Source organism: Taudactylus pleione, unplaced genomic scaffold, assembly GCF_031769625.1.
Source record: "Taudactylus pleione unplaced genomic scaffold, aTauple2 ptg000704l, whole genome shotgun sequence".
In the NCBI taxonomy this organism is placed as follows: domain Eukaryota; kingdom Metazoa; phylum Chordata; class Amphibia; order Anura; family Myobatrachidae; genus Taudactylus; species Taudactylus pleione.
In genome coordinates, this window is record NW_028285106.1 from 808,140 (window position 1) to 831,693 (window position 23,554).

General features: G+C 46.9%; 1 protein-coding gene across 1 annotated transcript in view; it reads right to left on the bottom strand.

Moving 5' to 3' along the window:
• Positions 1 to 15,801: 15,801 nt before the first annotated feature.
• The window catches only part of BACE2 (beta-secretase 2), a 59,243-nt gene continuing 51,490 nt past the window's right edge, over positions 15,802 to 23,554 (bottom strand). The window contains exons 7-9 of the mRNA XM_088456441.1: positions 22,339 to 22,488; positions 20,992 to 21,160; positions 15,802 to 17,398 (exon numbers count right to left, since the gene is read on the bottom strand). Coding sequence (XP_088312567.1) covers positions 17,151 to 17,398; positions 20,992 to 21,160; positions 22,339 to 22,488 — 567 coding nt within the window. The 3' untranslated portion in view covers positions 15,802 to 17,150. The remainder of the gene's footprint in view (positions 17,399 to 20,991; positions 21,161 to 22,338; positions 22,489 to 23,554) is intronic.

A 23,554-nucleotide genomic window follows, 5' to 3' on the forward strand; every position in this document is an offset into this window, starting at 1 on the left:
TTTACAGAGGGCACACAATTGTTGGAACTTGGAGGATCCTCCAGTACACTAGTATTTAGGTCGGGCTCACACATGGCAACCACGGACACACTTGCACTCTCCTCGGGGATTTGTGATTTCGATTTCTCAGGGCACACAGGTGGTTTTTCCGGAGCTGTCTTAACAACTTTCAAATTTTTAATTGGACCACCACGACTACTGCTACAAGCAGAAGGGCTATCAGCAGTCTTTATAAAGTAAGAAGGCCAAGGCCTTATCCTTTCCTTTCCACTTTGTGTAGTAAATGGCATATTGCCATTTTTTTGTTTATCTAAAGGCAAATATCCTTTCAATTTTTCTTTCTTAATTTCAGTAAAACCTGCTTTACCATATCGATGGTGTGACTTAAGCCCTGGGGCATGGGCCTTCCTAGAGGTCAAGGAAGTTGACGGCCTTGCACTGCTGGCGGCAGCTACAACATGTGGTTCTTGGCCTTGCTCTCCTGTCATGTGACAGCCCTCCATATTTTTTCTGCAGTCTAGAAGCAGTGTCACAATCCCCAATAGTGCAGCCAAGGTGCGCTTACAAAATTCACACACGTGCAGTCGTGCGCACACACAAAAATATTAGAAAAAAAGACAAATGATAATTTTTATTTTTTGTCAGCTCCAGAAGAACTTGGCCCCAGAGGTTTTTTTGGAGCACGACTGTAGTCGGGCAGCACAAGGTTGCAACTTGCGTTGCTGGCTGGCTCTTGTGCGCTACTGCGGTTAAGCCTAACACCCACGAGCACACAGAAGAAAAAAAAATATAAAACACTTTTTAATTGTTTTTTTTTTTTGATTGAGCACAACTGGAGTCGCTGGATATTGTGCGCTATTGTGGTTCAGCCTAACACCCACGCACACACAGAAAAAATATAATAAAGACAATTCAATTTTTTTTTTCTTTGGAGTCCAGGACTTGGGCCCAGAGATGAACACAGCACACGCCCAGGACACAGCAGACAGCCCAGATGTATCAGCAGACAGCACAGTGACCAGAGACCATAATGGATCAGCACCAGCCCAGGACACAGCAGATAGCACCAGCACCTCTCCCAGCCCTACACTACTCACCCTCCCTGTTCAGTCTTCACAGCCGGAGTGAAATGGCGTCCGTCGTGTGCTTCCTATATACTACATTGATCATAGAGACGAAAGCTCGCGTACAATGAGATTTCATTCTCTATGGTTTTGCCTCAGTTTTGAGAACCGAGTAAGGCGGGAACCTCCGAGCCTGCTTGGATCAGACTCGGATATGCTAAATTCGGGTGAGTTCGGTTCTCTGGGAACCGAACCCGCTCATCTCTAGTATATTCCCCATCCTCTTAGTGTGTCATGGCCTGTAGTGTAGGTTTGGATGGCTTTTTGATGTTCCTCCAGTCGCTGAAGCATAGAAAGGGTGGAATTCCACCTGGTTACTACCTCTTGCTTCAGTTGGTGGAATGGCAAATTGAACTGTTGGTACAGCTGCTGCAGACTTTTACATGCGGTTGCTGAATGCAGAAAACGCCCAGAAATTTTATGGGCCGCAGACAGCATCTCCTGCACGCAACCGTTTATTGTGTTTGCAAAACATGGTACGTGTTGATATTCAACCAGTTGCAATGCTCATATGTTACTTGCGTTATTGGAAATGACAAACCCTGAGGAGAGTCCTAGCGGGGTAAGCCATGTGTTATATTTTATCAACACGTTGACACTCCCGACCCCCTGGAAAGGCAGGCAAGCCTCCCGGCTGCTGCCTGACCCCCCAACTACAACTAGAAACCCCCGCAGCGGGGGGCCCGATGACACGATTCGCGCTAAATCGCGTCATCGTGGCTCCGCCCCCTGCTTCACAATGCCTTTACTTTTGACATTGTGAGGAGGGGGCGGGGCCACGATGATGCGATCATGCAGACACGCCCTGGCTCCGCCCCCATGCGGAGTCAGTGTCCGGCTACGCCCCCTGCTGTGTGCAGGCATTCAGCTCCCTCCCCGAAGGAGGGAGCTGAATGTTGGCAATTATACCCTGGTATGCCTCTTGGTGAAGCCGGTGATACAGAGAGTAGCCTGCCTGTGAAAGACCTGCTGAAAGCGATACACCCGCCCAGTGGGCTGTCACAGTCATGCAATCGTTTGTTTGACGACTACCACTTGTCCACATATCTGTAGTTAAGTAGATACTCGGCACAATGAAGAATATGGTTATTTTTACGTCCTGGTACAGGCGAGGAATTGCTTTTCTGGTAAAATGAAAGTTGATATGAAATATGGTAGTGGGGACACAGAACCTCAACTAAAAGCCGTATTCAATTAGCGTTGAAAATAGACTTTTTTTCACCGTTGGACGAAAACGGACGTTTTTGCCAAAAAAACTGGCGAAAGAAATTTCCATATTTTTAGCCAAAAATAGGGATTTTGCATTTTTTTTTTCTCCTGGTCTGGGATGGAGAAAACTTTTCTCCAGTTTTTTTCACCTATTGCCGTTTTTGCCTTTTTTTTTTTTTTTTTTTTGGCGAAAAACGTCCGTTTTCGCAGCTAATTGAATATGGCCTTAACTGTCTAAAACCACGTGCATCAATGGCAGACATTGGATGCAAATCTAATGCTAGCACAGCCATCATGGCTTCAGTGATCCATTGTGCAACACACTGGCAGCTTTCAAAACTACTAGTCTTCTTGGTCCTATTCTGTGAGAAAAATTCACCACCCCCAGCAGCAGCAGCAGCCCTAGCTCACAAGAATTCTTCGGTGGAATCCTGACCTGGATAGGGGATGAGTCAGTTAGCCTTTGCAAATTGGATGCAGGATGACTACCTCTGATTATTAATGGGGAGATTGATGATGAAGCTCCTGGTAGCTGATGCTGGATGGCTTCTTTTTTTTTTTTTTTCAAGATTTTTGATATTTTCCAAAATATTTAGCTTGAACTCACTACAAATGACATCACAGGGAGGAGGTTAACATCCCTACCACTACTTACTTTGGTACAAATGGCTTCACAAATGTCAGAATTTAGGTAAAAATAATTCCACACAAAAGAGGTGGCGTTTCTGGTCTTATTGCCAGACATGACCATAGCCGCCTTATCATCATGGGCAAGAACTGCTGCCACTAATGGCTGACTTACTTGGACACAAACATCATCATCATCATCATCCTCCTCCTGAATTTTACCAACTTCTTCTTGTCAAACACGTAAACAACATCCTCTGTGCGTCAGATACACAAATATCCTCCTTATTCTGTTGCACTTCCACAGTAATATCCTCAATTTTTATGTCACAATCTTTACTTTTACTGCTACTCATCCTCACATTTGCAGAGGGTGCACACACTTATGGATACCCTTAGACTCTCCACAGGGATTTGCAGTTTGTAAACAGTTTGTTTTTCAGCCTTAGGGGTATATTTAGTAAAGTGAGAGTTTTAAGAAGTGTAGATGTTGCCCATAGCAACCAATCAGATTCTAGCTATTATCTTCTAGAAGGTACTAAATAAAAGTTAAGTACAATCTATTGGTTGCTATGGGTAACATTTACACTTCTAAAAGCCCGCACTTAATAAATTTACCCCTGAGTGCTTTTTTGTGTCCTGCTTTGCCCATTTTAAAGGTGACACCTCTAGACTCAGAGGGGGAAGTTGTTGCATGCGAGGTTACAGAAGATGAATGACTGTATTTAGCCTCAGGTTCCACAATAGACATTTTAGTGCATGGAAGAGCAGTAGCAGGATCAGCACTTGCACAGACAGGCCGTGGTCTGTGCCTTTCCTAGCCACTGTGTGTGGTGTATGGCTTGCTGGCAATTTTTACGTTTTTCGACAGTAAATTTTCCCATTATTGTTAGAGGTGATGTTTTTTTTCGTATAAGGCTGCGTACACACCTATAGATATATCTGTCCAATCTGTCTGGTGGTAAGGAAAATCTGGTAATGTATGGGAGCAAATAACAATAGAAATTTGCTCCCAAACACTGGAAAGTGGAGGGGGGTTTTCTGAGTACCCAGAAACCCCCCCTGCCCGCCGATCAGTAAGTGTAGTGCGGACTGCAGCGAGTGCGGTCCGCACTACGCAGTAATAAGTACACCGCCGCCGGGTAGTACACTCATACTACCAGGCGGCGGTGTGTTTGTTTTAGCAGCCAATGAGAGTCAATCAAGTATTTGGCCCCCCCCCTTTCAAAATCCTGCATTTGCCCCTGAGATTTTCCTTTCCACCAGATATATCTATAGGTGTGTATGCAGCTTAATATTGTGAAACATGGTTTAGATTTCAGGTGCCCATACACGGTGCGATATGGCAGCCGATCCGATGGATTGGTACAAAATCTCTGCTATATCGTACCGTGTATGGGCATGTTATCGGCCAGTGCCTGTGGGATCGTACATCGCACCTCCAGCTCTTTCTGCATGTTCACTTGATTTGGGGATGAGATGTACAATCCCATGCAGCGCTATGCGGGTGGGAGAGGGGGGTGCCGGCAAATCGGGCAGTCGGCCACCCGATCGCACCGTGTGCGGGGACCATCCAATATGTCAGCCGTCAGATCCCCCGTCGCGTCGCATGTATGGGTGGCTTTGAACATTCTTTTCCCTTGATCACCTTTAGTAGATGTTAAAGTACTATCAGAATGCAGCGGCCGCAGCACTAGTATCTGGTTGCTGCTCCTGCTCTTCTAGCGACTGATCCATCATTGCACCACTGCACACACCCTCGCTTACACTGCAAGGATAACACACTATGCAAATTCAATTAGAATAGACTGCAGGTGTTTTGTTTTAAACAGGAATATATAATATGTATATATATATTTGCAATTTGTACTTATATATAACTGGGAAAAAAATAAGAGATATGCTAAGAACTTACCCTTGTTATCTCTATTTCTACGAAGTCCATAGGGTTCCACAGGATACCTTGGGGTATAGGTGATGACGTCAGTCTTCAGGCACCACAGAGTTAAAGTTTTCAGCCTCCCAGGATGCATCTGGGTTCCCCTCCTATACCCCGCCCCCGGGCCAAGGCATCTCAGTTACGTCACAAGCCATAGGCCGGAGGAGGAGAAGAAAGATCTGGACACTCACGAGAATCACATTCTCACCATAGGGAGACGGAAAAACCGGTGACCAGAATAAAGCCCATCTGCAGTACAGGTGCGACAGGACGGGAGTCCTGTGGAACCCTATGGACTTCGTAGAAATAGAGATAACAAGGGTAAGTTCTTACCATATCTCTTATTTTTTACTGCAGGGTTCATAGGGTATCCACAGGATACCTTGGAGATGTCCCAAAGCAGTATCCTTCAAGGGTGGGGATGCTCCTGTGCTGAGAGGAGAATCCGCTGCCCGAAGGAAGCATCCTGAGAGGCAAAGGTGTCAAAAGCGTAATACCTCACAAAGGTACGGACAGAAGACCACGTATCAGCCTTGCAGTATCTGAACTGCAGAGGCACCACGTCTAGCTGCCCACGAAGGACCCACAGACCTAGTGGAATGAGCCCTCACAGAGGAGGGAACTGAAAGACCTTCATGAAGATAAGCTTCTGAAATTGCCATACGAATCCAGCCTGCCAAAGTCTGCTTTGAAGCAGGCCAACTCTTTTTACGGAAGCCATAGAGGACAAACAAAGCGTCCGACTTCGTAAACAAAGAAGTGCGATCCACATAAATCTTTAAATCTTTAAGGCCCGCACAACATAGTGGCTTCACCCACTGAAAGTCCAGGTGAATTGAAAGCCGGCACAACAATTTCTTCATTGATGTGAAAACTGGATACCACTTTGGGAAGAAATCCCGGACAAGTGCGAAGCACCGCCCTATTCCTATGAAAATTCAGAAAAAGGGGGTCTACAAGAGAGAAACCCTAAATCCGAAACCCTTCTGGCCGAGGCAATGGCCAGAAGGAATATGGTTTTAGCTGTAAGCCATTTAAAGTCCAGTGGTTTAAACGGCGGTCCCTGGAGAACTCTCAGGACCGCAGCCCAATTCCAAGGCGCCACCGGTGGAACAAAAGGTGGCTGAATGCGAAGAACACCTCGCATAAAGGTGTGCACATCAGAGAGCGCAGCAATCCTACGATGAAACCAGACTGACAGGACAGACACCTGCACTTTCAGAGAAGCCAGGCAAAGCTCATGATCCAGTCCAGCCTGTAGGAAAGCCAATACCCTAGACAGGCAGAACTCCCTAGGGGAATACCCTCTAGGTCTACACCACTGGAAGAAAGTATGCTACACACGATGGTAGATTCTTGCCGAGGAAGGTTTACGAGCTCTTAGCATGGTTTGCACCACGGAGCCAGAAAACCCTATGGACCTTAGCATGACCGTTTCAACAGCCACGCCGAGTCAGGTCCGGGTGAAGACAAGGACCCTGTGACAGCAGATCCGGTCGTAATGGTAACCTCAGAGGAACGTCTGACAGACAGACTCTGGAGGTCGGAGAACCAGTGCCGTCTGGGCCACTCGGGAGCTATCAACAGTAGCGTGCCTCCTTCTTATTTTGAATTTCCGTATTACCCGCGGAAGAAGGGAAAACGGAGGGAAAAGGTAGGCAAACTGGAACGTCTACTGGACGGACAGGGCTTACACCAGAGACGCCTTTTCGTCTCTTGTTCGAGACCCGTACACCGGCAACTTGTTGTTGTGCCGGGACGCCATGAGGTCTATCTCTGGAAGACCCCACTTGTCCATCAGACTCTGAAAGACGTCCTGGTGTAAAGATCACTCTCCCGGATGCACGTCTTGCCTGCTGAGAAAATCCGCTTCCCAGTTGAGGACTCCCGGGATGAACACTCCTGATATTGCTGGGACATTGCGGTCCGCCCAGACCAGAATACGGGACACTTCTGCGAGTGCTGCCCGACTTCGGGTTCCTTCTTGCTGGTTTAAATAGGCCACCGTGGTGGCGTTGTCCGACTGGACCTGCACAGGGTGACCCTGGAGAACCGGCTGTGCCAGCTGGAGAGCTCTTAACACAGCATGGAGCTCCAAAATGTTTATTGGAAGCTCCGCTTCCGCCCGAGTCCACCTGCCCTGAAACAAGTGTGGACCCGTGACAGCTCCCCAGCCCCGGAGACTGGCGTCCATTGTTAACAGGACCCAGTTCGCCACCCAGAACGGGTGACCCTTGTTGAGGTGGGTCGTCTGCAACCACCAGGTTAGAGACAGGCGAACATCCGGAGTGAGCCCCATCGTCTGGGACTTGAGACACTGAGGCAATCCATTCCATCTGGACAGGATCAATAGCAGCAGAGGTCTGGAGTGAAATTGGGCGTACTCCACCATGTCGAGTACCGACACCATTGAGCCCAATAACCTCATTGCCGAGTGTATTGACACTCGACGACACTGCAGACAACTGCACACCCTCAACTACAAAGTAAGGATCTTTTCCTCCGTCACAAAGATCCGCTGCTGCCTGGAGTCAAATAAGGCCCCGAGGTGCAGGATCCTCTGAGACGGGGTGAGAGTGGACCTCTGCCAGTTTATCAACCAGCTGTGACGTTGCAGTACCGCAATCGTCAGATCCAGATTTTGTAAAAGAAGCTCTGGAGACCCCGCTATCAACAGGAGGTCATCCAGATAAGGCAACAGTCGGACTCACTGCATCCGCAGGAGAGCCGCCATGACTTTGGTGAATACCCGTGAAGCAGTCACCAGGCCAAAAGACAGCGCCCGGAACTGGAAATGTTTGTTGCGGATTGCCAATCTGAGGAACTGCTGATGGCGCAAAAGAATAGGGACATGCAGGTAAGCGTCCTGGATGTCCAATGACACCATGTAGTCCCCAGGTTCCAGTGCCAGAATAATGGACCCCAGGGTCTCCATCCGAAACAGAGGCACCCTCAAGGACTTGTTGAGGGCCTTTAGGTTTAGTATTGGACGGTAAGACCCATTGGGTTTCTGCACCAAAAATAGATTGGAAAAGAAACCCAGGCCCCTCTGGGAAATTGGAACAAGCACGAAAACTCCGGCCTGGAGCATAGTGTGCAAAACCTTCCGAAGTTACGAGGCTTTGCTCCAGTCTAGCAGAAGGCCTGTGGTAAAGAACCGGGATGGAGGCCTGTGCCGAAAGGAGGGCATACCCGTGAGAGACCACCTCCTGAACCCAAGTGTCTGTCGTAGTCCTCGACCAGCACTAGGTGAACTGAAGCAGGCGGCCCCCCACTTTGGGATCCCCAAAAGGGAGGCCCGGACCGTCAGGCCGCAGGTTTGTTATCTGACCTAGGAGCCGGACGTCTGGTACTCCAGACCTGTTTCTTGGGCTTGGACAATTTCTTGGTCCCAGCCTGCCGTGGAAAGGACTGTGCTTTAGGCCTACCTTGGGCCCTGTGAGGCCAAAAGGACGACCCACCAGCACTAGAAGGAATCATAGCAGACGGAAGACATGCAGATTTTGCTGCTGCCAACGTAGCTACTATTTTGTCCAGATCTGGACCAAATAGTACCTGTCCATTGAAAGGCAGACCTTCTAATCCCCTTTTTTTGGAATCCGCGTCCGCTTTCCAAGAACGCAACCATAAGGTGCGACGAGCAGCCACGGCTGCAGAGGAGATCCTAGAGGTAGGCATACAGATATCTAAGGCCGCTTCATTAATGTAAGTGGCCGACTCTCAGAGATTGCCCACCAACTCGGTCTGTTCAGCCGAACAGTCAGAGTCCAAAGACGCCTCCAAATTATCCGCCCAGCGCTCCATAGCTCTGGCTACCCAACACACGGCCATAGCCGGTCTGGATGCTTCCCTGCAAGGGAATAAACGGATTTGAGGTAGATCTCCACCTTGTGGTCAGTGACATCCTTCAAGGATTACATCGAAGACATAGGCAACATGGCACTTTTGACTAGGCGTGTGACATGTGAATCCACTTGCGTAGGGGATTCCCACTTAGAAAAATAATTGACCGCAAACGGATAAGCCACGGCTAAGCGCCTCTGGGGCTGAAACAGTTTACCTGGATTTTTCCACGCTTCCTCTAAATGATCCACTAATTGATCAGACAGAGGGAACACCGTAGCCTCACCCTTAATATCCTTAAAAAGGCATATATGAATGTGGCCACCGAAGGATCAATATCCTCAATAACTAAAGCCATGCGGACCGCTCGAATAAGACCAGGGATATACACCTTGGACTTAGCGTCCGGCTCTTTGGTACGGAGAGGTTCTTGGTCAGATAGATCCAGAATCTCCCCATCATCTGACGTCTCATCGTCATCTCCATAAGGAGCAGATAAAGACGCCACCGGCCGTTTATGAGGCCGCAACACAGACTCCCCCTGTAAAACATCGGACAAATGCTGAACCGCTGTAGTTAGATTATTAACCCACGCAGGCTCCGGAGAAACCTGGGAAGGGACAGGGAGACTGGAGTACCATCAATTGTCTCGGGAACTCCCGCATGGGTGACGACACCACTGACTGCTGGGACAAACCCGTCTGGGTAAACGCAGGTGGCGGAGCTAGCTGGCCCACAAGGGTTGTAAGCGCCTTAGCGAAACAAGCCCAGGGAGGTTCCTGTACCGGGACCATAATCGGCCGTGACAGTGCCAGGCACTGGGGACATAACCCCTCCGCGTTACCCTCCCCCTCCGCTATTGGTACCTTACATTTAGTACACATGAGCTGGAGAGGAAAGTCAGTCTCAGACATGATGGTAAGTATGTGACACTCACACCTATACGTATTGGTATAGTGTGAATAACACCCTGCACACCGCGCGGGCTTTGAGCAGAGCAAGATCAGGGACAGTAATAAGGCTGACAGTAGAAAGTAAAAGTACAGACAGCAGGGCTAGCAGATTAGTCACATACAATGCAGAAGAAACAAATCCCTGCACTATTAGCGCTGATTCTCAACTACTCAGACCCTCAGGCTGGTAGGACTCAGCGCTGCATACACTGACCTGTGACAAACAGAGGAGAGGTATGCTGGGGGACCCAGACCGCAATGCCACCGCTCATAGGCTTCCAGCAGTGTTCACCATGCTTCAAAGATGGCCACCGAGGAGCAGAGGCTGAAGGAGGCCGGCCTGGGGGAGGAGCGCTGACACACTATGGCCAATCAGGCAGAGCGTCAGGGGAGCCGCCGGCTGTGAGACAGGGAAAGCGCGCTCCCCTGGCATGCATTTAACCCCTGGAACGCCGCAGCGCATGCCGCTCAGCAGCGGCCCGCTGTCCCAGGGGGTAGTGGAAGCGCAGGTTGGTCGCCTGGCTCCACGCTGCAGCCAGTCCCCAGGGAGTCCCCTGCCTGGGGACTCAGGACCATGTGACCAGCGGGGACCCACTGCTTACCTGCTATCCCCTGGCATCCGGCCATGGTCCAAGACATCTGGGGGCACCGCTAGCCGTGACCCCAGATGTCTACCAGCATCCCGGGATCAGTACCGGCGTTCTGGTACCGGCGGGGTGTAGGGGAGACAGCATGGACGTCAGTACTGACTGTCCATGCTGTACTCCCAGATGTGCAGCCAGCGCTGCCTTTAAAACAAACTTCTGGGGCTCTTCATAGCCCCCCTCTGCACAGTGCCTCCGACTCCGAACCAGGCACCGACGAAACTGAGATGCCTTGGCCCGGGGGCGGGGTATAGGAGAGGGACCCAGATGCATCCTGGGAGGCTGAAAACTTTAACTCTGTGGTGCGTGAAGACTGACGTCATCACCTATACCCCAAGGTATCCTGTGGATACCCTATGGACCCTGCAGTGGAAAACTCAACACAAAGAGGTCGTTTTGGGGAGCAGCAGCCGTAAAGTATTTTGGACAGATAAACAAATATTTGGAGAAAAAAAAAAAAAAAAGGTTCACTTTAAAGCTGCCCATTCACTACTAGATGCGGGAACGACGGCACGACTATGACATCATAATCGTGCCGTCGTCGCACTAGGGGTGAAGTGCATACACTGAAGGTTCAGACGTTCGGGGATGATTGATCTGCATACACTGTACATGGCAACCTGACGGCGGTTGTCAGGTTGACCGTCATGTTCGGGCGATGATAGATGTCAAAAACTACCAGCGGGCATGCGCATCGCTGGTCGTTTTTTACATGAAACTGCCCGATTTGCGGACGATTACCAAGCGATTGAGCGATAACGATGGTCATTATCGCTACGTTTAATCGCCTAGTGGATGGGCAGCATTAGAAACAGAAAACAATCTCAACAAGTCAGTAAGGAGGACAGTAGCTAGCCTGTTTAGTTGCATTGCAGTGTGGGCGACGAACACACATTCACTGTATACCTGCCGACATAACGGGGAGGGGGCAGCCAGGTCGGCATGGCAGGGGAGGCGTGGCACCGCAGAAGGGGAACGTGGCGGGGACTTGACGAGACATTGGAGGCGGAGCTGAGGAGTGACTGAGCGATCAGATCATCATGGACCGGCCCCCACTATACAATGCCGAGATTACTGACAGGGAAGCAGGGAGCTGGGCCACGGGAGTATGTGCGGGCAGGGGTCCGGACGGGAGACTTGCCCACTTTTCCGGCTGGCTGTTGCGGGAGCGTAGGCAGGTATGATACACTGACAAGTGACAATGATGCCTGCAGTCACACCCCCTGCTGCTGCTAATGGCACCGTAATAGCTCTGCTAAAGCGGTTGGTTTATTCTGTGGGGTGTTTTTTTTTTTTTTTTTCTTTACACAGTGCTCCAGCCCCCGGTCACACACCCTCTCCCTCAGCTCTCCTGCGTGAAATGGCGCCTGATCACGAAGGAGATACTTCTATACGCATTCCACAACAAGTGAGATCAGACGCCATGTAGATTACATTTTGCCTCATTTCAGGATCCGGAGACTCGAGCCAGGACTCGGACTCACCCATTTCTCCTAAGTTCGGGTGTGTTCCGTTTCCAGGAAATTATTTTTACCTAATAAGTTACTGGTTATATAATAATTAATATTGTTGTAGTCACAGATCATAGAAATAAAAATCCGGTTTGTCAACTCCTGTTTCTATTGTTACCTATTCAGGGAAGGTTGAAAACATGGATGTGCAGAACAGGTTTTAAACAAGTTTATTGAGATGGTTCTAGTCACAGTGATAGACAGCCCATGGAGACAACCGAGGCTCCTACCAGGGTCATAGCAATCTGGGGCCCCGGCCTAAACCAAAACAAGAGATCTCCGAGCGGCAGGTTCTCTTACCATATCTTTATACTCTCACTGTCATTTAAGTTTCTCCTGATTACTGCGGCTCTAGATCCTTTATTACCAGTACCTGTAGCCTCATACATGGGGCGAGCCATCATGTGACAGGATACGGTTACATGCAGATATGAAGGAAATGGCCCTTATTGAGAGTACAATGCGTACAGGATGCAAGACGGCCAGCCTTCAACCTGTAGTTCTCCGAAAAACCACAAAAGAATCATCCGATGAGCCAGGAAGTATTTCACAGTGACAGCACTTTATCAAAAGGAATTGTTAGAGCATAGGGGGATAAGAAATGATTATTCCTGCTGCGATACACACAGGCCCCTTACACACAACAAAACGTTGCCTTTACAGAGTGCGTCAGTTGTCTATCTAAACTTAACATGATCTACAATCAGTGGGGGGAGGGGTGTTACACCAGACTAAAGGTGCATACACACTAGACGATATGCTCCCTGAGCGATATCGTCTAGTGTGTCCCCGGCAGGCTGTGCTCAATGTCGTTCATGACATTGAGCACAGCCGCTGAACGATATCATTAGCGATATCGTTCAGCGCCGGGCTCTCTCACCCATTCCCTGACATGCAGCAACCTGACGAGGTCGTCAGGTTGGCCTGCATGTCAGCCCGATGAACGAGGATGACGAACGACCCGCGGGAACGCGCGTCGTCGTCATCGTTCATCTTTTTTGTGTTAAAAATGGACGATAAAGTGGACGACTGAACGATAACGATATCGTTATCGTTCAGTCGTCCACTTTAATCGCCCAGTGTGTACGCACCATTAGGATGCGAAGTTTAGTAGGCAATGTAGAAAAATATGGCATTATTGGCTGTAGTGTTTAAGATGGTGGAGTGATGTAATACAGCTGCCAAAAAGAAGGCTGTACAGTCAATTCATTGGCTAAAAATTAAAAAATGAATAATCACATTAGGTAGAATATAAATATATATATATAATTTTAGAACACCCTTAAATAATTCAAATAATGATTGAACTTTTTTTTTCTACAGAGACACAAGTAGCTCATAACACTAAAATATAAAAATTCTCATTAAATTGACAATGCCAAAGAAAATCCGAGAAGAGAAAAATAAATAGAAAAAAAAAAAACATTAAATCTCAGATTCTGGGGTCTATGTACTAAGCAGTGATAAGAGTGAAAAGTGATAAGAAAGTGATAAGGTGCCAGCCAATCAGCTCCCAACTGTCATCTCACAGGCTGTGTTTGAAAAATGACAGTTGGGAGCTGATTGGCTGGCACCTTATCACTGCTTAGTACATAACCCCTTAGAGGCCTATGTATTAATTTTCTATGTACTAATTGTAACACACAGGGACAGCGGCAGGCACATCCCGGCCACATCAGAGGAGTCTTCCACTTTTTTGAAAGACTCCTCCTGAGAATCTGACACTGCGCTTATCCACAGTGTTCTTCAGCGAGAGCCAGACAGAGGCTGCGGGAGACTGAATGTAAAATCCCTCTCCTGTGAGAATGCCTCCATGTGCCATAAAACTGGTCCATAGACCCCTATTGATCAAGTTGGTTTTTCATAAAATTATGCCTGAAACTGCAGTTTCTGCATCATTTTATCTAAGGATCTTCCGATCCCTTTCCCACAGCCTCTGCCCGTCACAGGATTTCTACACACTGAGTATTACACCGGGACAGTGATTTATCAAAATCCCTGTAGCAATTGGTAGTACATAGCAGGGATAATCACATACAAATATTAACCATCTCGCTGCCATGCAGACAAAGAAATTGAGGCATTTCCACGAGTTTTAATACATAGGACATCTCTGTCCATCGGTAAATGTGTAGTACACACACAGCGTAACCGCAGAGAGAGGAGGCCCCGACCCGCCTCCCTGATAGATGATGGCCGTTGAGAGTGTATGAAATACCATCGAGTGATCTGCAGATATATCTGTCGGGTGTGTACCCACCTTAATTAACACACCCACAATTTTATATGGAGTAACAAAATGTGAACTGCTAGGATCTAGTCTGTCCTGTTTCCTGTGTACCGGAGAGGCTATTATTGTCCCAAGACACTCACTCCCTAACTGCCGACACCCAAAGGTACAGGCTTAGATAAATGTCCTTTAGAAAGAATATATAATACAGATAATACAAAAGATTTTGAAAATATATTGCGCAGTGCTGTACAAATGACAAACTCACAGCAAGCAGAAGTTAAGGCATGTCCCTGCACCAAAGGAGCTCACAATCTAGTTCCCCCAACCCTACGAACACAGCCCAAATGTATTGAGTGCTGAAAATGCACGAGGGCTGACGTAGATATTCAGTAGCGCTGTTACGCAAGGCAACTTATATTTTAAGCATAACGACCCTTTAATAATCCCGCATTTCATGTAAATATTAGCAATGAACCCCCAAATAGCCAGCAAATAACTGTCCTGCTCCGAGTGAAAATGTACTATTAAGTGCAGCTTTAAATTAGATTACACAGCGGTAAAGACCCTAAAATACCACAATGATGGGTTTAAAAAAAAAAGATAAATAGAAATAGACCTATTTTAAAAATCAGACATTCACAAAACTTACTAGCATACATACAATGTACAAGGTATACATGAAAAGCTGCGACTAGCGAGGGGATCGCTATACAGCGGCTTGTAAAAGTATTCAACCCCGTAAAAAGTCAGGTTTGTCTGTACTACAAATGGCACTTACATAGACTGTCCCATATAATAAATTTATTGAGAACCAGTAGACTTTGAAAGTAAATTTTCTAATTCAGAGTTCATTTAAGTTAAAAAAAAAAAAAAACTAAAACCACTGCCTAGGACAATCTGTGTCAGTGTCATTTGTAATACAGACAAATATGTTGGCTTATTAGGGCATGGAATAGTTTTGCAAGCCTCTATATCAATACAGTAATGTAGATTTAATGATACAGTGTAGGAGACAGATTTACAAGAGCAAAAATGCTGTTTTTACTAATTGCAACAGCGACAAACGGTCTCGAAATAACGGAGCCTCCGAACAGTAACAATCACAGACTTTCACAAATTTGCTCCTCAAATGTGGATTGTGGGACTACAGCATGCCAGGCTGTGCTGGTGAGAGGCTATGCCTGGATAACAGTGGCCGGCTATCTACTCTCCATGTGTACAAACCAGCAAAGTCCCAGATAACATGAGCAGGTGACACTTGGATCGGGGTCCATGGTGAAGGGGCTACCGTATATATGCCATCAGTGGGTTCTCCTCCTTGCTGCTCTGCAGTGCTAGAAAATTAATGCGTTTCGTCGGGGAGAACTTTATCAATAGTGCAGTGTGTAATGGAAATTTGAAGCCCATACAGCGTCTCTTTTTGAGAAGTAAAATTTTTTTTTTTTACACTAAAGGGTCAATTTGGTTGTGAGCGGGAGAAGCCGCAATCACAGGACACTGCGGCTTTCCAATTGGTCCCCCCTGCTCACGAGCCCTTACTTCAAAAGTGGTGAACAAACCTTCACAGCTTTAGGTGACAGTGCATCTTTAATAGGAACACAGAGACATCAAATAAAACTATCAAAAGAGTCACGGCCGCCATATCTACGGTTTACAAAGTCACACGACGAATCACAGCCGTGGGTCTTTGGAAATACTAAAAATAATGAGGCTGGAAACACAGGTACAAATCTTGGTTTAATTGTGTGTTCAGATTCAGTTTAAAGTTTTAGAATTACAACAATGAAAAGTAGACATTATCCAGGAGAGATCGCTGTGGAAACAGAACTACAAGTACAAAAGAAAAACCCCAGAACATAACATTAAAAAGATTTTGGAACCAAGTGGTTATTGGCATCTCAAATGTCTCCAGTGTGCCACCTTGGTAAATAAGGAAATTCATATATCACTGTCCGAATGGGGCACCTGAGCAGCGAGAAAAGCGTTACACCTAATCTGTTTCGTACCTAAACTGCAAAAAGTTATTGGACTACAACTTTGACCACAGCCTAGACGGGAGCTGACCGGTAGCACAACCAGAGGGCAGCGTCAGCCGTCCTGCGCTGAGACCACATAACATCGCATTCATGAGAGCTGATGCCTAATTCCCTATAATTAATGCAGGAATTTTAAAAATGGAAGATACAATATAACGGCACATTTGTTTAAACACATCCATTTGTTTGATATTGTACAACACTTATGTCCTGATATTTATCCCCAAAATAATGCAATAAGATTATCTGCAGAACACAGCAAGTTTGCACCATGATGCAAAAACTTAGATAGATGTAAACTCTTGGACATCATTTAGTAATCTGTATGTCAAGCAGCAAAACTGAAAGACAGAGGATTAAATAACTTGACTACCAATATCAGCAAGTCTAGTTGGTGGTAATCTAAAAAATTTATAACCCCAAGATAGAATATTAAAAGAACATACAAAATGTTACAGGAGATCACTTTCTTTAGCATTAATTGCATTTATAACACGAGTTTATCAGGGAGTGATATTAGATTAATAGATAATTCTGTGTCACATATTACAGATACAAAAAAAAAAAAAAGAAATGCAGTCTATCCGGAATGAAAAGAGGAGACACCGCAGCCTGAGTTTCACAGCATAAGTGCATATAAATGTAACAATCCGGAGCTCCCACGGCTCCGATGTAACCAGGTCAGCTGAGTGGTCTTTGCCTATGGCCTTCAAGAAACAAAAAAAAAAATAAAGTGAATATAAGAAGCCAACATTTTAACAGCAATACATACAGGGCATCCTGCTGGAGGAAGATCGTCAGTACAGTAGTATATTAAGACACTGCCGCATTAGTGTATTTTGGAATGGAACGGAGAGGCAATAAGTTATAAAGAGAATTCCACACTTGCGCAATTGGCCTTTAAGTTGTGACTGTGTTCCATTCAGTTCAATAAAATACGGTAAAGAACGAGCCTGCGTGTGAAATAACACCAAGTTTGGTCCCGTCATGCTGGTCTGGAGCTCGCACCGGCTATGGGGAGGCCCGGAAGATCATTTCCAACGATGGCGAACCAAAGAGGACTCATCATTGACATGCTCAGGGTCATCGCGGTGAGGTCTGTTGGGAAGAAGCAGCAAAACCACGAGCACCAGCAGGACGATGCCACAGAAGGACATGAGCGTGTAAGATATAATCCACATGATCGGTTCTCTGAGGGGGTTGGTGGTTATGCAGTTGCTGGCGACATCCGAAGTACCGAAGGGGCCGGAGATCTCAGAGACACTCACGCCATTTACTTCTGGAGAAAGAATTACGGAAAGGCATATTAAAAACCATGTACAAAATGATTGCCAAGACTGCTGCAGTTTCAATGTGTCTGCTGCCATAAGCAAACGGTCAAAAAATATAAACTGAACACATTTTAAATGATGGCCACTACATGCTACAGTGAACCAGCAGAGGCGGCCATTTTGCAAGATGAACCACCTGAGGCACTCTCAAGGCTAGCCGCTTCACCGACAAAATGGCCCTCTTCACGATCTGCAGCCTCGAGACACAACAAACTCAACCTTACAAATGTGTTCTATGGTTCTCAATCTTCCAAGGAGAATATTTTTCAACAAAAAGTAATCAATTTTAAATGAACATTGCATATAAAAAAAATTACAAATATCTCCTGCTTTCTATCTTAGTACATTTAAGGGATACCTAATCTGCCCTTAAACCTGAGGAAACAGCACTTTCCGTATATTTTATGAACAGAATTATTTATTGGGCCTTTTTATTTTACCAAGAGGCCTATTTATCAAGTAAGTTGTGCAATACTTAAGCTATCCACTAGATGTCACCACATCACAAGGTGAAAGAATTTGCTAGCAATTTATTACCATTAACCACTTGCTGGCCAGCTACAGCTTTTCCAGATCATCACAGTAAACCTATATATAGAGAGGAGAATTCCTTTACTTGAGGTTTCTTTTCAGGGTGCTGGGAAGTTCTAGACCGTCTCTCCCAAATCTTTTCAATCAAGTAATTATAACCTGCTGCGAGAGCCGGCAGACGCTAGGTCCAATAATAGTCTGTCCTCAACAGTGGGGAAGGGGACAGGTGCATCCCATTGTGAAGGGGGTTCATTTAAATGAGTATTTTAACAGGAACAGATCATGTGACTGCAGAGCATTATTATGCAGTCTGGGGCATGAGGAAGAGGCATCCCGAAATTGGGAAACCGAGGTGATCTGAGCGAATGAGGTCCTGTGTAGCGTTAGGTGTTAGACACAATTCATCACAACATACACGAGGAGGGGGTCCTTGGGGAAAAAAATAAATTAAATTGTGCACTATAACCTAGTCATTCTGTAAGGGGCAGCTTCATAATGGCTATACTAAACAAACTCTTAGGAGTTGGGAGCACTTCGCCTTCCGATAACTAATTTAATTTCCCCTTGTGAAAGTTTTACTAATTACAATGGTTTCCCTTCCGAGCTTCAACAGCTCAGATACAAGTATATGGCTTAAAAATAAAAGGCAAATGAAGAACAAAGCAATTTGTATTGGTTTGCAGAAACCGTCCTGCAACTTTTACTATCACCACTAAATCGCTCTCTAATCCTAATTAACTACTGAACCGATAAGTAACACAATGACAAATATAAATCACGAGTCTTCCAGGCCCATTTACAGTGCTGGGAAACATTCCTACAGGATCTGCAGAGGTTACAAGGACGTGTTACCTCACCCAGCCGAGCAGAATGGAGAGAGCCTCAGTACCCAGCACACTATGCGGAGCTTTGTACGTTCTGACATAACGGACGCACTGAAGTCACTTAGTCAAAGTCAACAATGCATCATTATTATTGACTGTTCCTGTCACTTCACAAACATTTCGGTCACACACAGAGGAGTGACACCCCTATGCGGGATTCCGAGCCAGAGCGACACACTCACAGGCTCTATGCCAAATAAGTGTCGTTAAACATTAACAAGTAATAAAGTTGCTGTTGTAAAGATGATGGCAGTCAAGCAAGTCCGTTACCTAGTTCCTGGCGGAAAGATCTCAAGACCGCAGCCGCCAACAGTCTCTAATTTCCAGGAACAGTCCCCACCTTTCACAGACCTGTACCAGAAACAGTCCCCACCTTTCACAGACCTGTACCAGAAACAGTCCCCACCTTTCACAGACCTGTACCAGAAACAGTCCCCACCTTTCACAGACCTGTACCAGGAACAGTCCCCACCTTTCACAGACCTGTACCAGGAACAGTCCCCACCTTTCACAGACCTGTACCAGGAACAGTCCCCACCTTTCACAGACCTGTACTAAGAACAGTCCCCACCTTTCACAGACCTGTACTAAGAACAGTCCCCACCTTTCACAGATCTGTACCAGAAACAGTCCCCACCTTTCACAGATCTGTACCAGAAACAGTCCCCACCTTCCACAGACCTGTACCAGAAACAGTCCCCACCTTTCACAGACCTGTACCAGAAACAGTCCCCACCTTTCACAGACCTGTACCAGAAACAGTCCCCACCTTTCACAGACCTGTACCAGGAACAGTCCCCACCTTTCACAGACCTGTACCAGGAACAGTCCCCACCTTTCACAGACCTGTACCAGGAACAGTCCCCACCTTTCACAGACCTGTACCAGGAACAGTCCCCACCTTTCACAGACCTGTACTAAGAACAGTCCCCACCTTTCACAGACCTGTACTAAGAACAGTCCCCACCTTTCACAGACCTGTACTAAGAACAGTCCCCACCTTTCACAAACCTGTACCAGGAACAGTCCCCACCTTTCACAGACCTGTACTAAGAACAGTCCCCCTTTCACAGATCTGTACCAAGAACAGTCCCCACCTTTCACAGATCTGTACAAGGAACAGTCCCCACCTTTCACAGAGCTGTACCAGGAACAGTCCCCACCTTTCACAGATCTGTACCAGGAACAGTGCCCACCTTTCACAGATCTGTACCAGGAACAGTGCCCACCTTTCACAGATCTGTACCAGGAACAGTCCCCACCTTTCACAGATCTGTACCAGGAACAGTCCCCACCTTTCACAGATCTGTACCAGGAACAGTCCCCACCTTTCACAGATCTGTACCAGGAACAGTCCCCACCTTTCACAGATCTGTACCAGGAACAGTCCCCACCTTTCACAGATCTGTACCAGGAACAGTCCCCATTTTCTCACCAGCTGCACCTAAGAATTCCTCCTTTGCTGTATGTCAGATGCATCCTCACCACATACCTGTGCTCTGGGCTTTACCAGTTATTTATGGGCAACATGTTTCTAAAATACAATACAGCACCCTGCTCAAATTATACCCAGCTAATGAGGTGTCCAATTACACTGTGGCCCAAGTCATACCGAGCACCTCTTTTTGCTCAAAATGCGAGTCTTATTTGCATAATTAATGTGGCCGCGTCCTTATGCGAATGCTGCTACAAAGCTCTTCCCTGGCATAAACCTGTGGCAAGGACCAAGATGCCCACTTGCAGCCGATTGAGGGTCTCATTTATCAAAGAGTTATCATTTACAACGAGTGATCAAACTCGCTGTGTATGATAAATGGTGCTCCAGCCAATCAGCTCCCAACTCTCATCTTTCAAACAGATGACAGTTGGGAGCGGATTGGCTGCAGCACAGTTATCATACGCACTCGTTGCGAATGATAAAACTCGTTGATTAAAGAGGCCCAGAAGCAGAAGCCTAGTTTATACGGAGCCAGGCACAGACGGCTGCGCCCAAGTAGTGACGCCACTGAAATATGAAAGCTCTAATAACAGACACTAAGAATAGAAGAGTAGACCAGCCTTATACAAAGCGGGACCATCGTATACACTTTATAAATGATTCAATAAAGTCTTCCTCGGCCTCTCACCTGCGCAGCTGCTGGCAGCAAACCCGATCCTGCGCTCAGCTCTGTCGAAGATGACGTAGAACCCTTCCATGACTGTGGCTCCAATCACCAGAGCGTTGGGAGAGGACGAGATGCCGAAGCGATAACAATTCAAGTCCTCGCGGAACGTCAGCACGGACTGGATGTACAACTATAGGGAGCAAACAAGGCAAGTGTGGGGGATATACACACTAAGTATAAATAGATCTACAAATATTTTATTTTACACACACACTCACACACGTATGTAGTCATTATGTCAACTTGGTCTGGATGTTGACAGTGAAGGGGTCGCCATCCACATTGTCGACAGTCCATGTTAGGGTTAGGCATGAAGCACTCGAAAACGCTGCCGATATGCTTACCTCCCCACTGTCCCGCATTCAGCGGGACAGTCCTGTTTTTCTGGGACTGTCCCGCTGTCCCACCCGCGGGCCGCAGTGTCCTGCGGTGGGGGGGGGGGTTGGGGGAAGCATACTCCACTGCTCTGCATAGCAGAGCAGCGGGTATGCAGAGCGAGAATAGATGCTGTGCACATAGCATCTATTCACAGGACAGGGGGAAGCCTGGGGGCAGCCCAGTATCTCAGAGGAGATGCTGGGCACGCCCCTTAGTGATGTGAATGGGGGCGTGCCATCAGGCCACGCCCCTTTTTGGGTGCACGCGCTTATGGCGCGCGGTAGTCCCGAATCCTCAACAAAAGTTGGGAGGTATGGATATGCATACTGTTGACAGTCAAAATATTGACATGTCTTTGTCAATATTTCATACTACACGCCACATATATACACACATATATACTGTACACACATATATACTGTACACACACACACACACATTTGTTATTACTTTTTCACAGAAGGGTTAATTTGTAAAAGGAAAGAAAAAAAAAAAAAACCCACTATTTTCATCACATGTCACAGTACAAAGGTTGTTCTTGGAGAAAGGGTCACATTGTTTTTGTGTACACGGTTTCCACGGATACAAAGCCACGGATACACAACTGTAACACAGCCTGCAGAGGTACGCGGTGTAATCACACACTGAGCACAGTACAGTACAGTACAGGCCCCCCCCCGCCCGGCTTTACATGCACCCAGGAAGACTTCCTGAAGCCTTCGTAGTCTAGATGAGCCGATAACATTCTACATTTTATCTGATGTGCTGCAACCGCAGATCCACAGGGATTAGAAGAGGGATCACTGGGTGCAAGGAACAGCAGCCAAGCCCCTGTGCGTGCGACACCCAATGAGACCACAGGTAACGTGGAAGAGGATTAGTAAGGAACAGCCTTATGGCTATTGCAGCGGCAGAGACAGGAGCACCTACCTGCGGCTTCACGGTCAGGCGGAAGGACATGCTGGAGTTCACGTCTCGCAGGTAGATTGACAGGTCGGGGAAGTAGACCCACGGCTCTTCAGTCTTCTCCCAACACGCCAGCTGCGATCCGGTCCAGAATTCATTATTGAAATTCTGGATCTATGGGAAAGGAAAAGTCAGACGTGGTTGAAAAACGCCAGAGTATACAGCCAATGTGCGTTGGGATCAATGACTTTGACGCTTGGCTGCATGCGCCCTGTGTTCGCGGAGTTATACAAAAACATCTTATTGGAGATATTTAAAATGTTGTTCTTCAATGACTGAAACCATTGTGAAGATTCGCAAAAAAAAAAAAAAAAAGTTTAAATGTTAGTGTTGGAGAAAAACAAGAATGACGCGTTTTACTTTTTTAGTATATTACTTAAATGCAATGAGCTAGATCTCTTCATTTCACGGACATTATATATACACTGTATAATTAGGGGAACCTTCGTGTGCTTTGCTGGCATCACAGTGCTGTTCTCCCCCAATCCCCATCTCCGTACAGCTACCCCACAATTACGGGACTTGCGTCATTGATCTAGAACCTGCACATTTGCTTTGTGTGATATCACCACCGCTGACTGCAGTGGTACCGTAGACCTGAGGGGCCCTCTTCCATCATGTGCTTCTCCTTCCCTCACTTATACCATCATCTCCTCCCCACTACCTACAGCCGCACCTTTCCCTCGGGTATTATCGCTGCTGCAAGGTTTATAATCCGTGTCCTACAGTGTTCTGTACTGCAAGTGACTTTCATCTTGTTTTGTTCATACTGTCTCTGTACTTTGTAAGGCGCCGTGGACCCCTTTGTGCCGCCATATAGAGGATGATATGAGAAGCATGTGGGACGGATGCAAGGAAGGCCTTAGGGAACGTCTGGTTCCTATGGATAATGGAGCCACGGAGGTAGGACGCTGATGACGATCAGGTAAGTTGTGGAGAGCGAGGAAAATCCCGGACGCTGCAGTGGGACCATATCTGGCAATTTTGGACTTTGCCTGAATTAACCATAAAACACCAGGAAAAAGTCCTCTTTGAGATTTATATGGCTTCTGATTAAAACGTAAAAACCGGAGTCCCTATTTATGAAAGATTTGCTACAGAAAGTACAACAAAACCAGACCGGACTGTACAGTATTCATTATCAACCAAAGGAGACCTTGAGGAGTCCGAGGACAATCTG